General features: G+C 44.1%; 1 protein-coding gene across 1 annotated transcript in view; it reads right to left on the reverse strand.

Annotated features, from left to right (window-relative positions):
* The window catches only part of LOC109896487 (sushi, von Willebrand factor type A, EGF and pentraxin domain-containing protein 1-like), a 133,933-nt gene that overhangs the window by 11,178 nt on the left and 97,602 nt on the right, over positions 1-25,153 (reverse strand). Inside the window, 22 exon segments of the mRNA XM_031832222.1 lie at positions 2,717-2,812; positions 3,466-3,636; positions 7,315-7,500; positions 8,253-8,429; positions 8,613-8,786; positions 8,961-9,024; positions 9,917-10,072; positions 10,336-10,567; positions 10,677-13,444; positions 13,726-14,199; positions 14,299-14,497; positions 15,129-15,296; positions 15,713-15,904; positions 16,171-16,255; positions 18,048-18,224; positions 18,540-18,659; positions 20,368-20,541; positions 22,980-23,150; positions 23,254-23,377; positions 23,729-23,853; positions 24,277-24,452; positions 24,691-24,889. Coding sequence (XP_031688082.1) covers positions 2,717-2,812; positions 3,466-3,636; positions 7,315-7,500; positions 8,253-8,429; positions 8,613-8,786; positions 8,961-9,024; positions 9,917-10,072; positions 10,336-10,567; positions 10,677-13,444; positions 13,726-14,199; positions 14,299-14,497; positions 15,129-15,296; positions 15,713-15,904; positions 16,171-16,255; positions 18,048-18,224; positions 18,540-18,659; positions 20,368-20,541; positions 22,980-23,150; positions 23,254-23,377; positions 23,729-23,853; positions 24,277-24,452; positions 24,691-24,889 — 6,408 coding nt within the window.

Here is a 25,153-nt window from a genome sequence, read left to right on the forward strand (position 1 = left end):
ACGGGGAATATGTCCCTTAAATATGTCCCTTAAATTACAAGTTAAAAAAGGTGTTGATAATGTAAATAGGTATTTTCACTGTCGTATTAGAATGGTATGAAGTGCTCGAGCTAATTATATATGAAAAGGAAGATGTTAAGATAACGGGCATAATGCCAACCCAAAGATGGCACTAGTTTTTTTAAATATATTTTTTTATTTTACCTTTATTATTTATTTATCAGTATTTTCAGTGACGGCCTAGGAACAGTGACAGATTTGTACCTTGTCGGCTCGGGGATTTGATCTTGCAACCTTTCGGTTACTAGCCCAACGCTCTAACCACTAGGCTACCTGCTGCTAGTGGGGCACCTATCTAGGATATAGATTACCAGTCAAAAGTTTGGGCACACCTGCTCATTTAAGGGTTTTTCTTTATTTTGAATATTTTCTACATCGTAGAATAATAGTGAAGACATCAAAACTAGGAAATAACACATATTGAATCATGTAGTAACCAAAAAAGTGGAAAGAAATTAAAATATATTTTATATTTGAGATTCTTCAAAGTTCTTCCACCTGTTGCCTTGATGACAGCTTTGCACACACTTGGCACTTTTCATCAGAACCCAATCAAGGAGTGCTCTATATACTGTGAATAGGGTGCCATTTCGGACTCAACCCCTCTCACTCGGGGAAAACAATGCACAAAAAGGACGTGAAAAGATTACACACAGATGGGGATTGGGAATCTCTTTAACTATGCAAAATGAATCTAGTCAAAGAGAGTGAATTTCCCAGAGTCCGTGAAACAGTGTAGGCCTTCTCATGGCTGCAGTGTGGATCCACTTTCTCTAACGCACTCTTTGGTTGTGATGAGAGTAGGGAGTAAGATCCAAATACCTCTCTCTCTCTCTCTGTTTCAATTTTCATCTATTTTTCTTAATTGGCTACCTCTCTCTCGCACACTTGCTCACTCTAGTTCTTTCTCTCTCCCTCTATTATTACAATATTATGTTTTTCATGTATTATTACAATATTATATTATTATTACAATATTGTATTACAGTATTATTACAATATTATATTATTATATTATTATTACAATATTATATTATTACAGTATATTACAATATTATATTATTATATTATTATTACAATATTATATTATTACAGTATATTACAATATTATATTATTATATTATTATTACAATATTATATTATTACAGTATATCACAGTATTATATTATTACAGTATATTACAATATTATATTATTACAGTATTATTGCAATACTATATTATTACAATATTATATTATTACAGTATATTACAATATTATATTATTACAGTATATCACAGTATTATATTATTACAGTATATTACAATATTATATTATTACAGTATTATTACAATATTATATTATTACAGTATTATTACAATACTATATTATTACAGGATTATTACAATATTACAGAACAGAGAAAAATTATATAATAATTTCCCACAATTTTGGGGAAAATGATGATTATAAAACAATGATTATAAAACAATCAAAAGCAAGTGCCATTATTCTATGGGAGTCCTTTGGAAGTTTTTTTAAATGCTCAGGAGTTGAGAATATTGTTACATCTAGAGACCAAAAAGCTGAACAGGAAAACAAATTTGCAGGAGGGTGGAATTACATTGAATTAATGTTATAATAATATAGATTGGAGAATAGAGTGCAGTGCATCATGATAGATTTGAGATTGCTATAGTGAGAAATCTAATAAGCGACTATCACTCTTACTTTGAGAGACTGCCAAACACATTATGTGCATTTCCTAGGCACATTTTCAATTACTGGAAATCACATGACATTATTTCCCCAAAACGATTGATGGAAGTGCATGCTGAGTCATAATGGAAGCAGAGAGCTGAGTAAGTGTTATGAATTTTATGAATAATGACTAAATAATGTACACATTTAATTAGAACTATAACTAATTGAATTCTACCCTGTTTCACTATATCTGATTAATAGTGTTAGTTCATAAGAAAGAGGTTATGTAGCATGAACAAGGAGTAATTAAAAATAATAAACACAGCTCCAACTAGGTTGGAGGGGGGAAGAGAGGAATGCATGTGTGTGCCTAACGAAAACAAAGAGGTTCTTTAAGCTATGTTTGAACCAGTCCAGCTATAACTCGGTGAAGATAAAATGAGACAGCGAGAGCCCCTCCAGGTTTTCCGTATCTGGGAGGGACTGGAACAGCTAAGTGGTAATAAACTGTGGTGAGACTTCGGGAGATAATGCAGATATAGTGTGTAATGTATGTATGCCTTTGTCCTTGTCGGAGAGAAGGAGGGACATTTAAACGCTGATGAAATGTGAGGTATATAAACCAATGTACATGGTATTATGACCAGAGCTCTCGGGAAATAAACGCTACTGATTCATTTTGAGACTGATCTTGTCAATTTTACGCAAATAAGAACCTTACAAATTCTTAGAAATGGACAAAGTGTTTTGCTTTGTTACAATTGAATTGGTTAATGAACATATAGGAATTAAATTCCTCCAACAGTAAGTCTGAAAGATTCACAATACCCAGTGTGTCTATTTTTGTGTAGATACACAGTGTCTGTAATGCAGCAACTCACTCTATTACAGGGAGACTGTCTGTTTTTGTTTATAGTCTGCCCATCCATCCAAAATAAATGTGATTGATTGATAGATTGATTTATAATACTTACGTTCCTCACACAGTCTGCCCATCCACCCCTCAGGACAGGAACAGGTGTTGGGTCTCTGACACACCCCTCCGTTCAGGCACTGTAGCCAACACACCGCTGGAGAGGAAAGGACACACACGCCTTATTAAAGCCAAAATACTGACACATCCTCCAAACAGTCCCCATCTCACAAGTGTGTAGATCAGGGGTGGGCAACTCCAGTCCTCGAAGGCCTGATTGGTGTCACAGTTTTGCCCCAGCTACAGCTAACACACCTGACTCCAATAATCAACTAATCATGATCTTCCGTTTAGAATGCAATTTGATTCAATCAGCTGTGTTTGCTAGGGATGGAGAAAAAGTGTGACACCAATCACGCCCTGGAGGACTGGAGTTGCCCACCCCCGGTATAGACCGTAGAGAAAGCATTCAGTTAAAATAGCTAATCTTGTTTAATAGAAACAAGAACATTTTACTGGTAGCCATGCTGTGATGGGGCCTTGACCATGCCGACTTCATGCACTGGGATAAAGATAGCATTCATAAAGACAGCATTCCTTTATAGAAACGGTTCAATTCATAACTGATGGTGCCTTAGACACAGGCATCACTGGACAACCCTGCTATCTAGTATGTCAAAGTCAAGTGAGTGGAGTGGTGAATGTGCTCAGTACAAGTGACTGGAGAAGCGGAGGGGAGGGCACGCAAGCTGTCAGGAGTAGAGGATGCCCTTCTTTTAGGACGCAGCTGTAAGGGTGCAGTCTCTCTACCTCTGCAGGCGGGAGGGGGGGTCCAGGTCCCGTTCTCCAGACACACACTTCTGCTGTGGCCCTCCATGGCGTACCCTCCGAAACACGAGTACATCGCCACATCCCCGAACTGGAACACCGCCCCCCGCACCACCCCGTGGGCCACGTGGCGAGGGGGGCCGCAGGAGACCCCTGTGCCGAAACGGACGGACAGCCCCTCTGGTTACTTACAACTCATTTGGGCCACATGTTATGTACATGTTATCACATGCCTTTAAACTAACTAAACTACTGTGCTTGAAATAATGGACCAACATTGCTTCATATTTTACCTTCGATAGAACCACCTGGCTATAAAGATCACGTTGAAGGGAAAGAATGAATGCCATGCAAAGATGTGTCAAATTATGTGTTTGTGACTCTACAGTCTGCGTTCCTTGTAAGAAAACCCTGAAAACAAACCAATGAGAATCGGTTAGTGTTGGAGCCGACAGGGGAGTCCTCAAAAAGCAAGAGCCAGGCAGACATGCAAATACATCGACATCCACACGCCACATCATACCAAACAGCATTGTACTGTAAACCAACAGTATCACCAACAAGCGTGAAAAGTTAGAGAGAATAAAAACACAATTGAAACCATAGCAGCTAGAAGCCCTTAAGGAGTTACAAACATGCTATGAAAGCAGCTGACCTACTTAATGTCTAACCCATTCATCCAGCCTAACACGCTGCCCCCACAGAGACAAAGGAGAGGAGGTGATGGGAAAAGTACAACAGAAAATAGTATGGCTCCATGCTCAATGCCCAGCAGGAAGGTCATGCGGACAGCATAGGACAACGAATGTGTGGTGGATCTTTTATGTCGATTAATAGTTTTTGATGGATTTCTAAAACTGCTATGTTAGAGTTTCGAAAAAACAGTGGACTTGATTCAGGATCATGACCCAAATTATCCCAGAGAGAGACCAGTATATCACCTAAGCCACTGCACAGATGCCTCTTTGTACAAGTACATACCGATCCCCACCCTTCATCGGAGAAACACAAGCTTGGAAGCGAACACAGCAACAGTGTCAGCGATTTCCCCCTGTGAATCATGTTTGCATCATCTTTGCTAGTTTACACTTTTCTAGCCACTGTGTTGTGGGTTCAGAACGACATGGGATTCATTATGTAAGCAACTAAAACTGCTAAAAACATTCCTGTGTGGTTTTAACATGTTATGTTTATGGGTCAAGGCATGTATAGATACGTTTCATAACCACTCGTGTGAGAATACAATGTGTTTCTCTTGACATCGGACTGTCTTATTGTCTGTTGGGAACGTGGAGTGATAATAGGAGTCGAAGAAAGAACTGGATCTCTTTTCAGGGCATTATTGTAAAAGAGAACGTGTTCTCAATGAAGTCTACATACACTTAGGTTGGAGTCATTAAAACTAGTTTTTCAACCACTCCACAAATGTCTTGTTAACAAACAATAGTCTTGGCAAGTCGGTTAGGACATCTACTTTGTGCATGACAAGTCATTTTTTCCAACAACTGTTTACAGACAGATTATTTCACTTATAATTCACTGTATCACAATTCCAGTGGGTCAGAAGTTTACATACGCTAAGTTAACTGTGCCTTTAAACAGCTTGAAAAATTCCAGAAAATGATGTCATGGCTTTAGAAGCTTCTGATAGGCTAACTGACATAATTTGAGTCAATTGGATGTGTACCTGTGGATGTATTTCAAGGCCTACCTTCAAACTCAGTGCCTCTTTGCTTGACATCATGAGAAAATCAAAAATAAATCAGCCAAGACCTCAGAAAAAAATTCTGGTTCATCCTTGGGAGCAATTTCCAAACGCCTGAAGGTACCATGTTCATCTGTACAAACAATAGTACACAAGTATGAACACCATGGGACCACGCATACCGGTCAGCAAGGAGGCGCGTTCTGTCTGCTAGAGATGAATGTACTTTGGTACGAAAAGTGCAAATCATTCCCAGAACAACAGCAAAGGACCTTGTGAAGGTGCTGGAGGAAACAGATACAAAAGTATCTATATCCACAGTAAAACGAGTCCTATATCGACATAACCTGAAAGGCCTCTCAGCAAGGAAGAAGCCACTGCTCTAAAACCGACATAAAAAAGCCAGACTACGGTATGCAACTGCACATGGAGACAAAGATCGTACTTTTTGTAGAAATGTTCTCTGGTCTGATGAAACAAAAATATAATTGTTTGGCCATCGTTATGTTTGGAGGGAAAAAGGGGAGGATTGCAAGCTGAAGAACACCAACCGTGAAGCACGGAGTGGCAGCATCATGTTGTGGGGGTGCTTTGCTGCAGGAGGGAATGGTGTACTTCACAAAATAGATGGCATCATGTGGAAGGAAAATTATGTGGATATATTGTGACCCCAAGCACACTTCCAAAGTTGTGGCAAAATGGCTTAAGGACAACAAAGTCAAGGTATTGGAGCGGCCATCACAAAGCCCTGACCTCAATCCTATAGAAAATGTGTGGGCAGAACTGAAAAAGGGTGTGCGAGTAAGGAGGCCTACAAACCTGACTGAGTTACACCAGCTCTGTCAGAAGGAATGGGCCAAAATTAACCCAATTTATTGTGGGAAGCTTGTGAAAAGCTATCCGAAACTTTTGACCTAAGATAAACTATTTAAAGGAAATGCTACCAAATTCTAATTGAGTGTATGTAAACTTCTGACCCACTGGGAATGTGATGAAAGAAATAAAAGCTGAAATAAATCATTCTCCCTAACTGACCTAAAACAGGGAATTTTTACTAGGATTAAATGTCAGGAATTGTGAAAAACAGAGTTTAAATGTATTTGGCTAAGGTGTATGTAAACTTCCAACTTCAACTGTACCTGGTTAAATAGGGAAAACAGTATATTGGAGTGGGCTCCCACCCGGTTAAAGGGAAACCACTGAAAAACTATATTTTTGTATTTTCTTCCGCATTAGTCCACTTGATACAGTCCCAAAAAGTTTTGCATGTCAGCAGTCAAGTTTTCAAGATATTGGACTTTTAAAGTATTACCAGCCACATCATCATGATGATGCAAAATGCAACAAAATCAATATGATGACTCATACTCAACAGTCTTCATCTCAGTAACTCATATCTAATCTGTCAGAGCTACCTTCTGGAACATGAATGTTCCACCTAGGCTGCGTCTGAAATTCACTTCATAGTGCACTACTGTTAAAACAAGGGCCCATAGGGCTCGGGTCAAAAGTAGTACGCTATATAGGGAACAGGGTGCTATTTGGGACACAGACTAGAGAACACAATTGATGGCTGTACTGTTTTTATGGCTGTTCTTCTTTTTGATAAACCAATAACCTTAAAAGTGTACCAGGGGAAGGGATGGTGAGAGAATGAAAGAGAAATTAAGATTCAATCCCTCTATGTTGACCTAGAATGGTACCTTATCTTGAAATCCTCGTCTCGTTCCAATGTCAATATTCCGGTTGGGACGTGATAATAAAATACTAATATGTGAGGGGTTGGTGTAGTCGACCTACCAGTCGCATCTTACATTGCTGACCAGACACTCTCGGAGTAGTGCACTATGTTGTCATTATGTGGTAGGTTTTGGTGTTAAGGCTTTCATTCAAGCCCTGCACTAACATACCTGATTCGGCTAAACCTTTGTTTTCGTAGTTTAAATGGTTTACCATTATCTTTATCTAACCATGTCAATTAAGGTAATTGAGAACACATTCTCTTTTACAATAACAACCTAATCGGTTATGTTAGTACTGGGCTGGAACAAAACCATGCTCCCCAAGTGGATATCCAGGACCAGAACCCGGATTAAAGAACAGTAGTTTAAAGTGTATCTACTCACTCTCACAGACAGTGCTGACTGGGGTCCATGTCTGGTCTGTCCTACAGGTGATGGTGGCGGTGCCCTTGGCCTGGTGACCCATGGGACAGGTGGGCGGTAACGACTGGCCCACGTAGAACAGCTGTTTAGAGGTGTTCACACCCCCACCGCTCACCTTCCATCCCGGGGGAGGGGGACACGGCTTGGCTGCATGGGGAGACCCAGAGTATAGTAGTATTGGAAAACACTATAGACAGGTTTGACAAGTGTCTATGTGGGTAAAATGTTTGTGAGAAGAATACCAGTTGGAGACAACTCATGCTTATGCATAGAGTATAATGGAGGATTACAGACAGGTTCGGCATAAGCCCAGGTGCTACGTAGAAATGTCATAACAACGTGTGTAAATGTTTGTGAGACTATGCAAGCTGTGTGCTCAGTGCTCTTAATGATTTTCAGGCCGTTAGCTACTGACGAAGTCAGTTTTGAAACAGCATGTGAAAGAGTGATGATGTTGCAAAGTATCCCAATCGACTGTGCCGGCCCTCCCCTCCCTCTGTGGTCTGTGTAAACTGAAGAATGTGAGGTGTAGAAACAAACAGTTTCAAACAGTCAGCGTGTAAATTGGGAAACAATTATACAACGAGGTATGTCTAATCCTGAATGCTGATTGGTTAAAACCGCATTCCAGCCAGTGTCTATTCCACAAGTTACCACCGGCTAAATCTATGATGTTAAAATGCCTATTTACTCTGTTCCAGATTGTAAACAAATAGAAAGAACAGACCCTGAGATAAATTAATAAAATAAAACCAGCAGCATGGATTGGCTCCTTTATTTTGTCTATGAATAGGGCCAGTAGGTATCCCTGACCATGTGACCTGTCCCAGAAAAACTCCTGTAACACATTCGTGTTAGTTGTGATGTTGTAGTGATGTTGGTTTGACTCAAAGTCTTACGTTGACAGAAGGGGAAGGTGGAGCTCCATGTCCCGTCTCCCATACACACCACCAGAGTATCCCCCTTTAGGGCGTAGCCTTTATCACACTGAAACGCAACAGCACGCCCGGTGGTCAGGTTCTCTTCCTGCACCCTGCCATTCAACAGCTCCTTGGGGATGTCACAACCCTGGCCAACTGAGAGGAGAGGGAGAAAGAGAGGTAGAGGGAGGGAAAGAGAGAAAGGTAGAGATATTGAGAGCAAATTGATTATGATTATTTTCCATTGTCTATTTCAAATGCTCGAGTAGATTACAAGTTGCCCGTCTTAAATGCCTTAGAGGACAATATGATAAACCTGGAATAATGCGCTATCCACACCTTTACATGTTGGTGCAGGCAGGCTCCATGTTCCATTGGCCAGACAGGTGAGGTTCTGTGGGCCAACCAGATGTAAGCCAGGATTGCACACGTAGCTGACGTTGCCCTGGTACGCTTCGTCCGATGTCTGTACCTCTGCATTCTCCACAGAGGGAGGTGGGCCACATGATACAGCTGAGGACACAGAACATTTGGATGTGGAAAACAGTAATAATTTCTGCTAAATTGGTGCATTTAAAAGTATTCAATCACGCACGTTCTTACTGTATGGAAATTGACACGAAGGAACAATTCCATTCTTTATCAAAACTCACATACATGTGCGTGCACACACACACACACACTTACTGACGCACGTAGGCTGAGCCCCACTCCATGTTCTGTCTCCTTGACAGGTCTGTACAGAGTCTCCCTGTAATAGAGTGAGTAGCTGTATTACAGACACTGTGTATCTATACAAAAATAGACACACTGGGAATTGTGAATCGATCTGCTAACACAGACTCACAATGCTCTCTCTGCTTCCATTATGACTCAGCATGCACTTTCATTAATAGTTTTGGGGAAATGATGTCATGTGATTTCCAGTAATAGGTCGTGTTTCATGGTTCCACCTGTCACCAGAGGACGGCAGAGACGTCCTAGAGACATTAACGACACTCAGGCGTGTCCTATTTACTCATTATGATTTCGCTGTTAAAAGAGGTGTGTTTGCTGTTGTCCTTTGCTGAAGCTTTGAATTGTGTGCCATGTGCGCTTGTCGCCTGAGTGAGTTTTCAAGACATAGTGTCTGTTGTTTTCCCAGTGTTACTGCGATTCTTCCGTTATCGTTTCTCAGTAAAGTATTATGTTTATCCTTAGTCACTGATTCATCGTCTGGTCTCTTCTCTGCACCTGGGTCCAACCTCACCACGTCACAAAATGTGCCTAGGCAATGCACGTAATGTGTTTGGCAGTCTCTCAGGTTTCACCCAAAGTAAGAGTGATAGTGACATTTATTTGATTTTTCACTATAGCAATCTCAAATCTACCATGATGCATTGCACTCTATTCTCTATCAGAATATAATCATAATTCATATTATTATAGCTTTGATTCAATGTAATTCCGGCCTCAACGCCAGAGGATTTAAAAACTCCAATTGGCCTATTTCCTGTCGAATCATGGCTCGTATTATAATCATACAATCATTTTATCCCAAATTGAAGCAAAATATTCTCTGTTTTGTAATAATACTCTATAATATTGTAATAATACTGCAATAATACAATATCGTGATGGTATAATATTGTGTCAGACATTACCTTCATCTCAAACCCAGGCAGGCAGGTGTACAAGACAATGTCTCCGTAGCTGTAACTGTCCCCCTCAGTGATGCCATGTGGAAGAAGTGGAGGTTTCTCACAAACTACCAGACCACAGGAGACAGAGGACAGGCCTGGAGACCAGCTACCACCTAGCTACAGTACAACATAAAGAAAGAGTCATGAAATGAATTCATATTCAGTAAACATTTAGCTAAATCACATGAAATGAATGATGTGAATAACCCAGTAGTCAAAATAAAAGGTGCTAAAATCGACCAGAGGTAAAGTTCTGACTAGGTTCTGTCTGTTATTTTTCAGTGTTCTGATGATGGCCTTTTGGACCAAAACATCAATGCAATTGATGAAAAAAAAAAAATGTCACCACAATTTTTTTGTTGACACAGTAGCAGTCTCACTTGGCACTCTGCCAGGTCTGGTCCCTGCAGGATGAACCCCGTTGGGCAGGAGAGGGTGACTACCCCCCCAACCGGGGTGAGGTCCTCCCCCGTGACCATGACGTGGGTGGGGAGGTTGGCAGGGAGCGGGCACGGAGCGGGGCGGCACCTGATGCTTTGTTTAGACCAGGTGCCCTCAGACTGACAGCTCAGAGAGTCAGACTGGCTGGACAGCTCATACCCCTCATCACACCTAGAGAGAGGGGGGTAAGAGGGATATTAAATACCATACTATCTACTTGAATAGTGGTACTTCTCTAACACAAAGATTGGACAAATAAGATACAGAAGTTCACATTCACCTGTATTGTATCTGGCTCCCAAAAGTGAATGTCTCTCCCACCACCTGAGCATGGGGCACAGGAGTTGGAGCTCCACAAGAGACGGGCTCACAGCTGATCCTCACCTCCCCCCACCTGCCTTCCCTACCACAGGTAACATGGGGATAGGACCCCTTCATCTGGTAACCTGGTCTGCACCTGTAGGTGACAGTGTCAGCTGCAGTGGCGCCGCCGCCCTGCTGGACAGCGTGCGGTATTATAGGTGGAGCGGCCACGCACCTCCCCCGGCCACACACAGGAACACCTGGGCTCCACAACCCGCCCTTCTCACACGTTGCCGTTGATGGCCCCAGGATCTTGTAGCCCTCATCACAGTGGAAGGAGATCCGGTCACCGCAGGCGTGGTCGCGCCCCAGCACCACCCCGTATTTTAACATTGGAGGGGTGCAGAGGCAGGGGAGGCACTCTGGTACCGTCCCAACCCAGTGGCCCTGGGCAGAACAGCGGAGGACGGGGTCTCCGACAACCTCGTACCCGTCGAAACACACGTACTCTACGACATCATCGTAGTTGAAGCTGGAGCCGTTGAGGAACCCGTGACTGATGTCCTGCGGGGGGTCACAGGCAATGATGTCACAGCGAGGGGCAGGGCCTTCCCCCCAGAGTCCATCCCCGCGACACAGCCGTGTGGGGTTGCCGCCGCTGAGGCTGTACCCCTCCTCGCACTTGTACCACACCTCATGACCGTAGCCAAAGTCCAAGCCCAATACTTGACCATTTTGGATGGATGTTGGTCTGCCACAGTTTGCTGGGCGGCATTCAGGTGACCCTTGACTCCATGTACCATCGGCCTGACACACACTAACAGAGGGGCCTTGTAGGAGCAATCCAGCCCTACAGCTCAGCTCAACCTGTTTGCTAAAGGTATATTCCTTCCCCTTCACAGTGACATCACTAGGGACGACTGGAGAGCCACATAAGATAGGCTCACACCACGGCTTCTCACCATCCCACCTAGCGTCTGCCTGACAGGTCCTGGTGTCGCCGCCCTTCAGGTTGAACCCGGAATTACACTCGTAGTGCAACACCCCCAGATACAGGAAGGAATCCACGTGGTTCGAGCCGTTATCAATGCTGCCCGGGTCATCGCAGCTTATAGGTCGGCAGACAGGCGGTACATCGCTCCACTGTCGGCCCGCCACACACTGTCTGACTGACTCTCCCTCTAACTCGTATCCCTGCTCACAGCTGTACTTCACCAGGCTGCCCAGGGTTGTGTCTGTGATGTTCACAGAACCGTGGTCCGGGCTTGACGGCTCCTCACACTCTGCAGGGACACACATCGGAGCCGTCCCATTCCATCCACCATCCTCCAGGCACACCAAGGCCGTAGGGGCTGTAAGTTCGTAGCCCTTGTGGCAGCGGTACACTATCACAGTCCCATGTAGGAAGCGCATATCCATGAGTGAAAATGCCACTGTAGCACCACCTATAGGCTTGGAGGTTATAGCTGCGTCCCTGCCGGCTAGCTCTGCGTTCGGATCCAAGAGTCTCAAATAGTCGCCGAAGTCTATATGAGGAGGCAGGCCGCAGTCAGAGGGAACACAGACTGGGACAGAACTAGACCAACCGAACTCCTCGCAGGTGAGGTGGTTCTGGCCAAACAATTGGAAGCCGGGGAAACAACTGTAGAAGATGGTGACGCCGAATTTGTGGTCGAGTCCCTCCACAAAGCCGTTGTCTATGGGGTTGGGCGGGGCGCAGTAGATCTGGACACACACAGGTGTTTCTTGATCCCACTGCCCGTTTGCCAGACACTTCAATGTCTTGGGGCCTTGGAGACGGTAACCACGGCGACAGGAGTAGGTGACAGCGTGGCTGAACTGCAGTTTGGTATACGCCACCTTCCCGCTGGGTATCTCTTTGGGGACGGAGCACTCGATTGGTCGACAAGAAGGCACGCCTCCAATCCATAACCCACTTTCACCACAGAGTACTGTAGCGTTGCCTACTAAAGTATAACCAGGTTTACAGCTGTAGAGGGCAGTGCTGAGATACATCAGTCCCTGAACGTCCACTATACCGTTAGCTATCTCTACAGGTTGGGGACACTCTACTGGTATACACTCTGGGACAGGGCTGCTCCAGTGTCCATCCGCCTGGCAGGTCACAGACCCCTCCTTCCTCAGAGTAAACCCGTCCATGCAGGAGTATCTCACCACCGAGCTGAAATAGGACGGGGCCGATAGCGGTGCTGACGATTGGTCGCCAAAGGCCACCTCGGGCGGCGGGCCGCAGAACACCTGCTTGCAGACGGGGAAGGTGTCATTCCACTCCTGGGCGGGGGTGCAGTGGAGGGTCCGGGCACCGTGAAGAACATACCCGTCCTCGCAGGACAGTTCCACAGTTCCGGAGTCAGAGTCTAGACTACGTAGAACCAGGTGGTTCTCCTCTAGGGGCGGCTCTGGACACTGGACTGGGGAGCAGTGAGGACGCCTCGATTTGTCCCACTTGCCGTACTTCAGACACGTCCACACGGCGTCGCCAGCGATCTCGTAGCCCTCGTCGCAGACGTATTCGACCTTGCGGCCCACCTCAAAGACAGAGCCTCGGTATTGGCCATGCAGGATGCTGGGCGGGGGGTCGCAGGTCAGGAGGTGGCAGACGGGTGAGTCGCCGTTAGACCACTGGCGGTTGGCCTGGCATAGTCGCACCGGACGGCCCGTCAGCCGGTAGCCGGCGTTGCATGCGTATGTCACCTTGCTGTTGAAGAAGAAACGGCCTTTGTTCTGTAGGGTGAAACACAAAAGAAGATGTTTTATTGTACAGCGAGGACACTGTGTTTTGACTGAGATTACGCAAGATCTCTTGCCAGAAGAAATGAGAAGGATATTTCTCTATGATCGAATTAGATGACAGGAACGAGTGGAAACAAAGTGGAAACTCTGAAATTGAACTTTTAGTTGTTTTTACTCAATTAATGGACTTACAAAATGTATATTATTTTTGTTTGTAATGATTACAGTTAATGTTTCTCCTTGACATGAATTTGAGAGGAGGAACAACGTACCTGGATGAATCCATTTTTGAGGGGCGGGGGGAAGGGGCAAGAGACAGGCTGACAGACAGGTAGGACCCCTCCCCACTCTCCATTGGCCTTACATGTCCTCCTCTTCTCCCCTCGGATCAGGAAACCCTTATCACAACTGTACGCCACCATTGCTCCAAAACTATAGTTGGTTCCACTCACATACCCCCTCTCGATGCCAGATGGTTTGGAGCACCGCACCGGCACGCAACCCACATCGTACGGCGAGGGCATCCATTTCCCTCCAATCATGCATTTCAGTGTGGCGGTTGTGTTGAGGACGAAACCCTCTTCACATTTGTAGCTGACCTCTGTGTTGCTGGCATACTTGGGCTTATTGGCGGAGTCCAAGATGGCGTGGGGCAGGTCAGTCGGGCGCTGGCAGAAATTGGCAATGCAGTGAGGGTCCTCCTGGCCTTCGGGGGGTGCCCACACTCCCTGGGCGTTGCAGACCACCTTGAAATCAAATCAAACTTTATTTAACTGCATAAAAAAAAGAACAACAAAATGAACGAGATCCAAACAAATGAAAGGGCAATAAAAGAGATGAATAACCTTAGAATTGTTGCCAGCGGTGTAGCCGTCTGTGCAGAAGTAGTTGGCCGTGTCGCCAAAGAGCTGGTGGCCGGCATGGGCAATGGCGTGGTCTATGGAAGGGGGAGGGCCACAGGATCGGGGGACACACTGAGCGAAGGTAGGACTCCATTGGCCAGTTGACAGGCACTCTCTGGTCTCTGGTCCAATCAGAGTGTATCTGTGGAGACAGAGACAATCAAATGTGGATCAGGACAGGAAGTAATAAATCCAACAAAAAATGAAAGTAAAGATACAAAATGGTATAGCACTACTACCTGTACAACTACATACTGTAACAACTACTTGAACTGTAACTCGCCCTTGGCTGGAATTGCTGGCGCATAGAGCCTGGTAACACTGTGCAACAAAGTGGGACTTGAAAAGGGTGTGGTTAAAATTGAGTCGGGAGAGGGAGCGAGCATGCCACCATTTTTTGGGAAGCCCAATAAATTCTGAGTTCGGGCATATAAAGTTTATATGTGAAAACTATTTCTAAGATGCAATGTACGAGGGAGGGCTATGCTAATAGCCTGAGAGATCAGCCAATTAAAATCAGTGGTTGTTTCGTCCGCTCCTGCCATAGACTTCCAGTCAAGTCCCGCTCTGAGGTGCTGTGAAACCAGACTGTTCAACAGGGACGAGATTACTTGAACTGTGACTTTAATGGTGATGATGCTAACACTGAGGTAGTCGTGTTCAGCCAGGTCTTACAACACTTGAGAAGTGTTGCCTGGAATATACAAGGCCTCAATTAAGTCAACATACTAACTTGTATCCTAATGGAATATGGTTGACTGTACATTATTTACCCTTCTTTGCAGACGTAGTGCACCTTGTTGCCCAGGGCGTGGTCGTCCCCGATGGTTGCGGCGTCTCGGAGGGCAGGAGGGTCTCCACAGTGGATGCTGGCACACAAAGGAGCAGGGCTGCTCCACTCTCCTGACGCCTCACACACCACCTCCTCAGAGCCCTGCAGTCTTAACACATGCACACATTTTACACACAATATATCTATACTCATACACACACACAATCTGTCACACTCGCAACACTTTCAAGCAGTATGCGCAGCAACAGTAGTCAGTTGCTTTCTATCACATATTTACTAGCTACCACTTTCAAACTCACTACATCGAGGGAGGAACTTCAATCTATAGAATGTCTTATTCTTTTCAATGGATAAGGATCTTATCTTTTTATGACACCTTCATGAACCTTTATAAGACCCATAATACCAGGAACTGCTGATCTAGGATCAGTTTCACCTTTTATATTATGATGAATAAGATTATATGGGCAGTTGGAGACCTGATCCTAGATCAGCACTCCCACTCGGAGACGCTATGTGGATATAAGACCAGAAATGATAACCCAGGACAGACTTCATCCTTACCTGTATCCCTCTGCACAGGTGTAGAGCACTGTGGACAGGTAAGTTGTCCCTTTGAGGGTGACATCTGAATTGTCTACGCGTGGAGGGTCCCCACAGGTGACTCGTTGACAGGCAGGGGGCGCTCTGCTCCACTTCAGACTGCCCTGACACCGCATATCATAGGGGTCACCTGGGACGAACCCCGTAACACAGCTGAAGTGGACCAGAGGGAAATAAATACATTCATAATGGGAGAATACGGGAGACATGGCAAAGTCAATAGAGGTTTATTTCAGCAACTATCTATCAGCCTAATGCTCATGGAAATGTGTTTGGTTGTTGATATCTTTACAGTAAGTAACACATACAGTATCTTAATGGGAGAGAGAGAATAGAGAACAGAATATATTACTGCAGCATTATCTCAACGCAACAGCACATCCGTATTGTTGTTTCAGCTAAACGGCTGATGGTGGTACCTGAAAGTCACCTTGCTTCCAAACGTGAAGTTGGTCCCCATCATCACAGCATTCTCTGGGACAGAGGGCCGTCCACAGGAGAGGGCTGGGGAACAAGACAAGACCGCGGGGGCTGATCAGTTCTAGGAATGGTCAATTTACAAAAATAAACTGCTTTTATGAAAGTTATTCGGTGAATAATGTTTCATCATGTTATGTTGTTCTATAGTATAATGTCCTATTAGGTTATGAAACTTTGAACCAAGACTTCAGTTCACCTGCCAGTTTCCTCATATTTCAATGGGGTCTAAGAAACGGTTGATTACTTTTTGACAAACAACTTATATACAGTATGTCATATTTCCCACCTGTTGGAATCAGAGGACACACAGGTACAGTATAACATCCTGGTACTGAAACCCTGGTTCTCTGTATAATATCCATGGTAACCAGTGCCTATGTGGTGTGACCAGGCAGGCCAGACCAGACTTGTCCAATACCGATCTGGTTCCCCTGGCTTTCACAAGACTATGTGACCCAGAGACAGTGTGAGTTAGGGTTAGGCCCAGAAACAGTGTGTGTTAGGGTTAGATCCAGTGGCCCGGTTCAGAGGCAGATCTGAGATTAACAAAGGATCGATGGGCATAATCAGGATAATTGTGTTATTTATAATGTTGTTGACTAAGTACCTCATTGAATGCAGTGGCTGTACCCTCTGGATATGAGGGTAGTGTTAGATTACTCAAATGGAAATGGACTGTCATGAAACTGGGTATTTCTGGATACATTAGCATACTGTACATAATGTTGTATTGAGACAAGGTAGGTTTGGTATTGAAGATAACCCTTCCAAGTCCATATTATGGCAAGAACAGCTCAAAGAGAAAAGCAAAGAGAAACAACAGTCCATCATTACATCAGTTAGTCCAGAAAATGTCATAACTTTGACCCAGAGTTACCTCTGCCGCAGAGGATAAGTTCATTAGAGTTACCAGCCTCAGAAATTGCAGCCCAAATAAATGCTTCATAGAGTTCCAAGTAACAGACACATCTCAGCATCAACTGTTCAGAGGAGACTGCATGAATCATGCCTTCATGGTCGAATTGCTGCAAAGAAACCACTACTAAAGGACACCAATAAGAAGAAGAGACTTGCTTGGGCCAAGAAACACGCGCAATGCACATTAGAACCATGAAATCTGTCCTTTGGTCTGATGAGTCCAAATTTGAGATTTTTGATTTCAACCAAGAAGAGATGCAGAGTAGGTGAATCGGTGATCACTACATGTGTGGTTCCCACGTGAAGCATAGAGGACGAGCGGTGATGGTGTGGGTGTGCTTTGCTGGTAACACTGTCTGTGATTTATTTAGAATTCATGGCACACTTAACCAGTATGGCTACCACAACATTCTTCAGCGATACGCCAACACATTTGGTTTGCGCTTAGTGGGACTATCCTTTGTTTTTCAACAGGACAATGACCCAGCACACCTCCAGACTGTGTAAGGGCTATTTGACCAATAAGTAGAGTGATGGAGGGCTGCATCAGATGACCTGGCCTCCACAATCACCTGACCTCAACCCTATTGGGATGGTTTGTGAAGGAAAAACAGCCAACAAGTGCTCAGCATATGTGGGAACATATGTGGGAAATCATTCCAGGTGAAGCTGGTTGAGAGAATACCAAGAGAATTTAAAATATAACATATATTTTGATTTGTTTAACAATTTTTTGGTTACTACATGATTCCATATGTGTTATTTCATAGTTTTGATGTCTTCACTATTATTGTACAATGTAGAAATAGTAAAAAATACAGAAAAATACAGAAAAACCCTTGAATGAGTAGGTGTGTCCAAACTTTTGACTGGTACTGTATGTTGATGTTTTCTGTACCTCTACAATATGGGAAAACACCATTCCAGCTTCCTGTCTCCAGGCATTGGACATGCGATGAGCCAATCAGTTCGTAACCCTCCTTGCAGCTGAACACAACCTCACTTCCCATCAAGAAGTTACTGCCGTCCCGGTAACCGAACTCTGGTGCCCCCGGGTTCTCACACTTTACTGGCTCTAGATTGATAACATAAATACAGAGAAAAAAAACTACAAAGGTTTGGTACTGTAGCTACATACTGCACCTTGAAGTGCCAAAAGATATTCATGAATTCAAACATTTTGGTAAACTCTAGTTGTTTGATGATAAGGCATGAGAGGCATTGCTATACATTGATAAGGGGTTTTGTAGCTTGTGGTATAACTAAGAAGTGTCATTGCTGAGGCCCTGAGATTTTCCTGACCACAGGACCTGACTGGGGGAAACCTTGGGCTCAGGTGGTATGGTCCGGGCCTGCAGTATGCTACAGTACGTGTTTGTGTGTGTGTTACCTGTGCAGTTCTTCCCATCTCCGGTGTAGGGGTGGATACAGGTGCAGGTATAAGAGCCGTCTGTGTTCTGACAGCTGGCGTGTTCATCGCAGTCTGAGCCCAAAGCACACTCATCCACATCTGTATGTACACATACCATCATTACACACTGCAGTGGTTGAAAACATGTATTTATTGACATACACTAAACACGGTAGTTATACAAAACATTAGGAACATCTTTCCATGACATACACTACTATTACAAAGTTTGGGGTCACTTAGAAATGTCCTTGTTTTTGAAAGAAAAGCACATTTTTTGTCCATTAAAATAACATCAAATCGATCAGAAATACAGTGTAGACATTGTTAATGACTATTGTAGCTGGGAATGGCAGATTTATAAAAATACATTTTAATATCTACAAGTACATTAGAGCGCCTAGTTGGAGAAACATACACCTCACAAGTCCTCAACTGGCAGCATCATTAAATAGTACCCGCAAAACACCAGTCTCAACATCAACAGTGAAGAGGCTCTTCAGGGATGCTGGCCTTCTAGGCAGAGTTCCTCTGTCCAGTGTCTGTGTTCTTTTGCCCATCTTAATCTTTTATTCTTATTGGCCAGTCTGAGATATGGCTTTTTCTTTGCAACTCTGCCTAGAAGGCCAGCATCCCGGAGACGCCTCTTCACTGTTGACGCTGAGACTGGTGTTTTGCGGGTACTATTTAATGAAGCTGCCAGTTGATGACTTATGAGGCATCAGTTTCTCAAACTAGACACTCTAATGTACTTGTCCTCTTGCTTAGTTGTGCACCGGGGCCTCCCACTCCTCTTTCTATTCTGGATAGAGCCAGTTTGCGTTGTTCTGTGAAGGGAGTAGTACACAGAGTTGTACGAGATCTTCAGTTTTTTTTGCAATTTCTCGCATGGAATGGCCTTCATTTCTCAGAACAAGAATAGACTGACAAGTTTCAGAAGAAAGTTATTTATTTCTAGCCATTTTGAGCCTGTAATCCGACCCACAAATGCTGATGCTCCAGATACTCAACTAGTCTAAAGAAGGTCAGTTTTATTGCTTCTTTAATCAGTACAACAGTTTTCAGCTGTGCTAACATAATTGCAAAAGGGTTTTCTAATGATCAATTAGCCTTTTAAAATGATACACTTGGATTACCTAACACAACATGCCATTGGAACACAGGAGTGATGGATGCTAATAATGGGCCTCTACGCCTATGTAGATATTCCATTAAAATCTGCTGTTTCCAGATACAATGGTAATTTACAACATTAATAATGACTACACTATATTTCTGATGAATTTGATGTTATTTTAATGGACAAAACATTTGCTTTTCTATCAAAAACAAGGACATTTTTAAGGGACCCCAAACTTTTGAACGGTAGTGTACACTGACCAGGTGAATCCAGGTGAAAGCTACCCTTATAGAGGTCACTTGTTATATCCACTTCAATCAGTGTAGATGAAGGGGTCAAACACAGGTTAAAGAATCATTTTTAAGCCTTGAGACAACTGAGACATGGAGGGGGAATGGGCAAGACAAAAGATTTCAGTGCCTATGAACGGGGTATGGTAGTAGGTGCCGTAACGCTGCTGGGTTTTTCACACTCAACAGTTTCCTGCGTGTATCAAGAATGGTCCACCACCCAAAAAGACAGCCAGTCAACTTGACACAACCGTGGGAAGTGTTGGAGCCAACACGGGTCAGCATCCCTGTGGAACTCTTTCGACACCTTGTAGAGTCCATGCTCCGACAAATTGAGGCTAACGAATTGAGACAGTTTATCATGCATATTCATCCAGTGTCTGAGTTTCAGTCTTACCCAGGCAGGCTGGTGGGTTTCCTCCCCACTTCCCACTGTTGGTACAGAGAACCTTGGCATCCCCCAGCAGGTAGAAGCCAGGGTTACACTGGTACACCACAGTGCTGCCTGCGTGGTAGTCGGAACCCTGGAATAGACCATGCTCCAGGGGCCGAGGGGGACCACACGTCACTCCTATGCAGGTAAACAGGTAAATATACACAGGTTAGGTTTTGTGAATGTGTTCGATGGCTATGTATCTACTATGGTTACGATAACGAAGATGGTAGGTATTAACCCATATGTCACTCCTATAGATAGACAGTACACAGGTCATGATTTTATGATTTTTATTAGGATCCCCATTAGCCGACGCCAATGGCGACAGCTAGTCTTCCTGGGGTCCGACACATAACGAGAAAGACATTACAGACAAAGAGACTTTACAGTTTACATACATTTAAAACATGAACATAGACATTACAGACACATATATATCAAATAAAAACAACTACAACTAAAGACACACAAATGAACACAAATAAAAACATACAAACAAACAATAGAACTAAAGAATAATAATGTGTGTGCGTGTGTGTGTGTGTATGTGTGTGTTGTGTGTGTGTGTGTGTGTGTTGTGTGTGTGTGTGTGTGTGTGTGTGTTGTGTGTGTGTGTTGTGTGTGTGTGTGGTGTGTGTATGTGTGTATGTGTGTGTGTGTGTGTGTGTGTGTGTGTGTGTGTGTGTGTGTGTGTGTGTGTGTGTGTGTGTGTGTGTGTGTGTGTGTGTGTGTGTGTGTGTGTGTGTGTGTTGTGTGTGTGTGTGTGTGTGTTGTGTGTGTGTGTGTGTGTGTGTGTGCATCTATCAGTTACACATACATGTCAGAGGCATTGCGCCATGAGGTGTTGCTTTATTTTGTAATTTTTTAAACAAGATTTGCTGTTCACTGGCGCTATATGAAATGGAAGGGAGTTCAATGCAATCATGGCTCTATATAATACTGTAAGCTTTCTTGAATTTGTTCTGGACCTGGGGACTGTGAAGAGACCCCTGGTGGCATGTCTGGTGGGGTAAGTATGTCTGTCAGAGCGATATGTAAGTTGATTATACAGACAATTTGGACATTTTAAACACGTTAATATTTCCCACCAACAACAAAAAAACAATTTATGCAGTCAATCTCTCTTCTACTTTGAGCTAAGAGAGACTGACATGCACACGGTTGACATTAGCCATCTGTGTACATTGAAGGGAAAGATGTGCTGTTCTCGGCCAGCTGCAGATTTTCTAGGTCTTTCTTTGCAACACTTTACTATATCCCCGGGCAGTAGTCAAGAATAGATAAAAACTAGAGCCTGCAGGACTTGTTTGGTCGATTATGGTTTAAAGAAAGCTGAGCATCTCTTTATCACAAACAGACCTCTCCCCGTCTTTACAATAATTGAATCAATATGCTTTGGCCATGATCATTTACTGTCTAAGGTGACACCAAGAATATTAATTTCCTCTACTTGCTCAACAGACACACCATTCTTTACCAGATTCAGCTGAAGTCTCGAACTTAGGGATTGATTTGTCCCAAATACAATGCTCTTAGTTTTAGAGATGTTCAGGACTAGTTTATTACTAGCCACCCATTCCAAAACGGACTGCAACTCTTTGTTTAGGGTCTATGGATAGATACAGTATCTCTCAGCCCATGATATGGTAGAAGATGTAAAGCCACAACATATACATTTTTTCCACTAACAGATTATGGTCAATAACATCAAAGGCTGCACTACAGTCTAACAATACAGCTCCCACAATTCTAATCATCCATTTCTTTTAGCCAATCATCAGTTATTTGTGTCAGCACAGTGCATGTTGAGTGCCCTTCTCTATAAGAATGCTGAAAGTCTGGTGTTACATTGTTCAAAGAAAAAAAACATTGTATCTGGTCAAACACCATTTTTTCCCCCAACGGTTTGCTAAGAGCCGGCAGCAAGCTGATTGGTCGGCTGTTAGAACCAGTAAAGGGTGTTTTACCATTCTTGGGTAGAGGCATGACTTTAGCTTCCCTCCAGGTCTGAGGACAAACAATTTTGCCGAGGCTCAGATGAAAGATATGACAAACAGGAGTGGCGATATAGTCTGCTACCATTCTCAGTAGCTTCCTATCTCATTTGTCAACACCAGGTGGTTTCTCATTATCGATGGACAACAATCATTTGTCAGCCTCTTTGACACTAACTTTATAGAATTCAAAATGACAATGTTTTTCTTTCATTATTGGGCATTTTATACATTAATATGATAGCTCACCGTTTGTTGTTCGGCATTTCATGTCTGAGTTTGCCCACGTTGCCATTGAAATATGAATTTAAATAATTGGCAGATAGGCTCAATGGTTTTGGTGTGTGACTGCTTTCTGATGGTTATCCTCTACTACTGAGGTCATGCTTACGTATTTAGCTGACTCAAATGCAAACTCTGCGTTCTAATGCTTCTGTCTGTGTGTGTGTATGCGTGTGTGTGCTTGCCTGCGTGAGTGCATGTACGCACGCATGCGCGCGTGTGTGTCGAGGTGCATGGATGCATGTATGTGTGAATATAGTGTTTGGGTCTGTGTATGTCTAACTAATGGTCCCTCACGTTCACAGCGGGGCAGGGCGTGACTCCACTCTCCCTTGTTCTGACACTGAAGCAGCGGCTCCCCCACCAGGTAGAAGCCGGGATCACAGAACAGCTGCGTCTGAGAGCCGGGGCTGACAGCTGGACTGGACGCACGCAGGTGAGGCACAGCATTCTCTAGTAGGGGGCAGTCTGACACACAAACAAATGCAATTGAGGAGGAGAACGGAGAGGGTTAACGTTTCCACTAGACATGTGTTTGCCAGAGTAAGCTGATCCTAGATCTGTCCCTCACCAGCACAGAATATGCAGTCGGGGTTGGTCTTGACTCTCCCCACCAATCCATTGAGGAAGTCCGGCCACGCCAGGACGTTGCCTCTGATGTTGTTCCCCGGGCAGGTGTTGGCTAGTATTTTGATCTATGGACCCCAGAGAAATATGGAGGTCACTTTATGCGACAGAGGTTTGTTTTATATGTTACACAGACATTTCAAACATTTGCCACCCAGAGATGCTAGTTTATGTACTGTAGTTAGTTATGTAGCCTGGACAACAGCCTTCTTCTGCTTGAGACTACTATTTTGTGTGTCCAACATGGTTAGCGTGGCAATGAAAAACAAGTTGTTCTAAAGCAGAAACAGACTTAGTAACTAAGCTGATCGTTATGTTTAGATGGTGATATACTAGTTACAGTTCTAATATGTGAGTCTGTAGTTCAGGTTGTAGAGCAGTAGCTAGGACAGTTGGATTTGTGTGTCAGTGGGATTTACTTGCTGTGGGTCGAGAACCCGGTCCCAGATGTGGAGCTGGCTGAGGGACCCGACGAAGGACTCTACGGGGTTGAAGCCCTCGCCCCTCTGGTCCTGGTCCTGGCCCAGAACCAACGCCCCTCCACCTGGAGGGTAGAGGTCAAGGGTCAAAGGTTAACCACCTCTCTTGCTTTCTTTGGGTTCTGTGAAATGTGCCTTGGAAACCTAACCTCACTGCTATTATTTCATTAAGACCTGCAAAATAGCCTCATTCTACTTTTTGATATGCTAAACTGTGCCCCACTTAGAAACTGTAAGCAGGCTACCAGGACATAAGGACACAATAAGCAGACACAAGATCAGGCTAAGGCACTACTGAAAATAGCACTACACCTGGGATGGTTAGCTGTGGTGCTATGATGATATATAGATTGACAATGAACTGCTACTTTATTTTGAGCAGGCTGACAATAGCGCTACACTTGGGATGTAGGAAACTACATTATATGCATGGAACTATGAATACGGTGCAGACCACAGCTATGAGCAGGCTGAGGATAGCACTACACCTGGGATGGTGGTGCCCACTGACAGGCCTTTCCCTCCGTCCGAGGGGTTGCCATTGATATAGACCCTCCAGTCCCCGTCCCAGCTACGCCATGACACGCCGATGTGGTGCCACTGACCCGTGTTGACCGCCGGGCAGTCTGTGATACGCTCCTTACCGTTGACGTACAGGACCCACCTGGGGAAAAGGGAGGGAGAGAGAGAGAGAGAGAGGTGGAGGCAGGGGGAGGCAGGGGGAGGCAGCAGAGAAAAGACAGAAAATAATATTGTTTTGTATTGTGTTTTGTGAGGACCCCAAGAATAGTATAGCTGTGGCTAGTGTCTTATGACAGCCGTAACATTTATGGGAAAGGGAAAGTTATGTGTGTGTCTGTGTGGGTGTGTATGTGTCTGTGTGTGTGCGTGGCAGCACTGACCCATTGTAGTCTATGAGCAGGAAGGCGTTGTCACTTCCCTCCACGGCGTAGGATATGGGCGTGCCGTAGTTGGTGGTGTCCGAAGACCTCATCCAGAAAGTACACGTGATCTCCGTCAGTGCCGGCATCATGCCGTCCATCATCACGTAACCATGGATACCTGACACCTCGAAGTCCAGGTTGAAGGATGTTGACATCTCTGAAGGAGAGAAAATGTTAAGGCCGGAAATTAAGATTATTACAAAAAAGGTTTTATAAGTAAATAAATAGAGCAGTTTCTGAGTCATTAAGGTTAGAAGGAGAGACAAATGGTGAGAGAGAGAGAAATGGTTGACTATGAAAATGGATTTTGAAGTTGATATTGATCCATTTACCTTTCTCCTTTCTGAAAACAGGAAAGCTCTCATTATGATAACCCTGTTTGAAACTAAATAGTGGTTTCGCGACGTGAAAATAGCACCCT

The sequence above is a fragment of the Oncorhynchus kisutch genome, linkage group LG9, assembly GCF_002021735.2.
Source record: "Oncorhynchus kisutch isolate 150728-3 linkage group LG9, Okis_V2, whole genome shotgun sequence".
Taxonomy (NCBI): domain Eukaryota; kingdom Metazoa; phylum Chordata; class Actinopteri; order Salmoniformes; family Salmonidae; genus Oncorhynchus; species Oncorhynchus kisutch.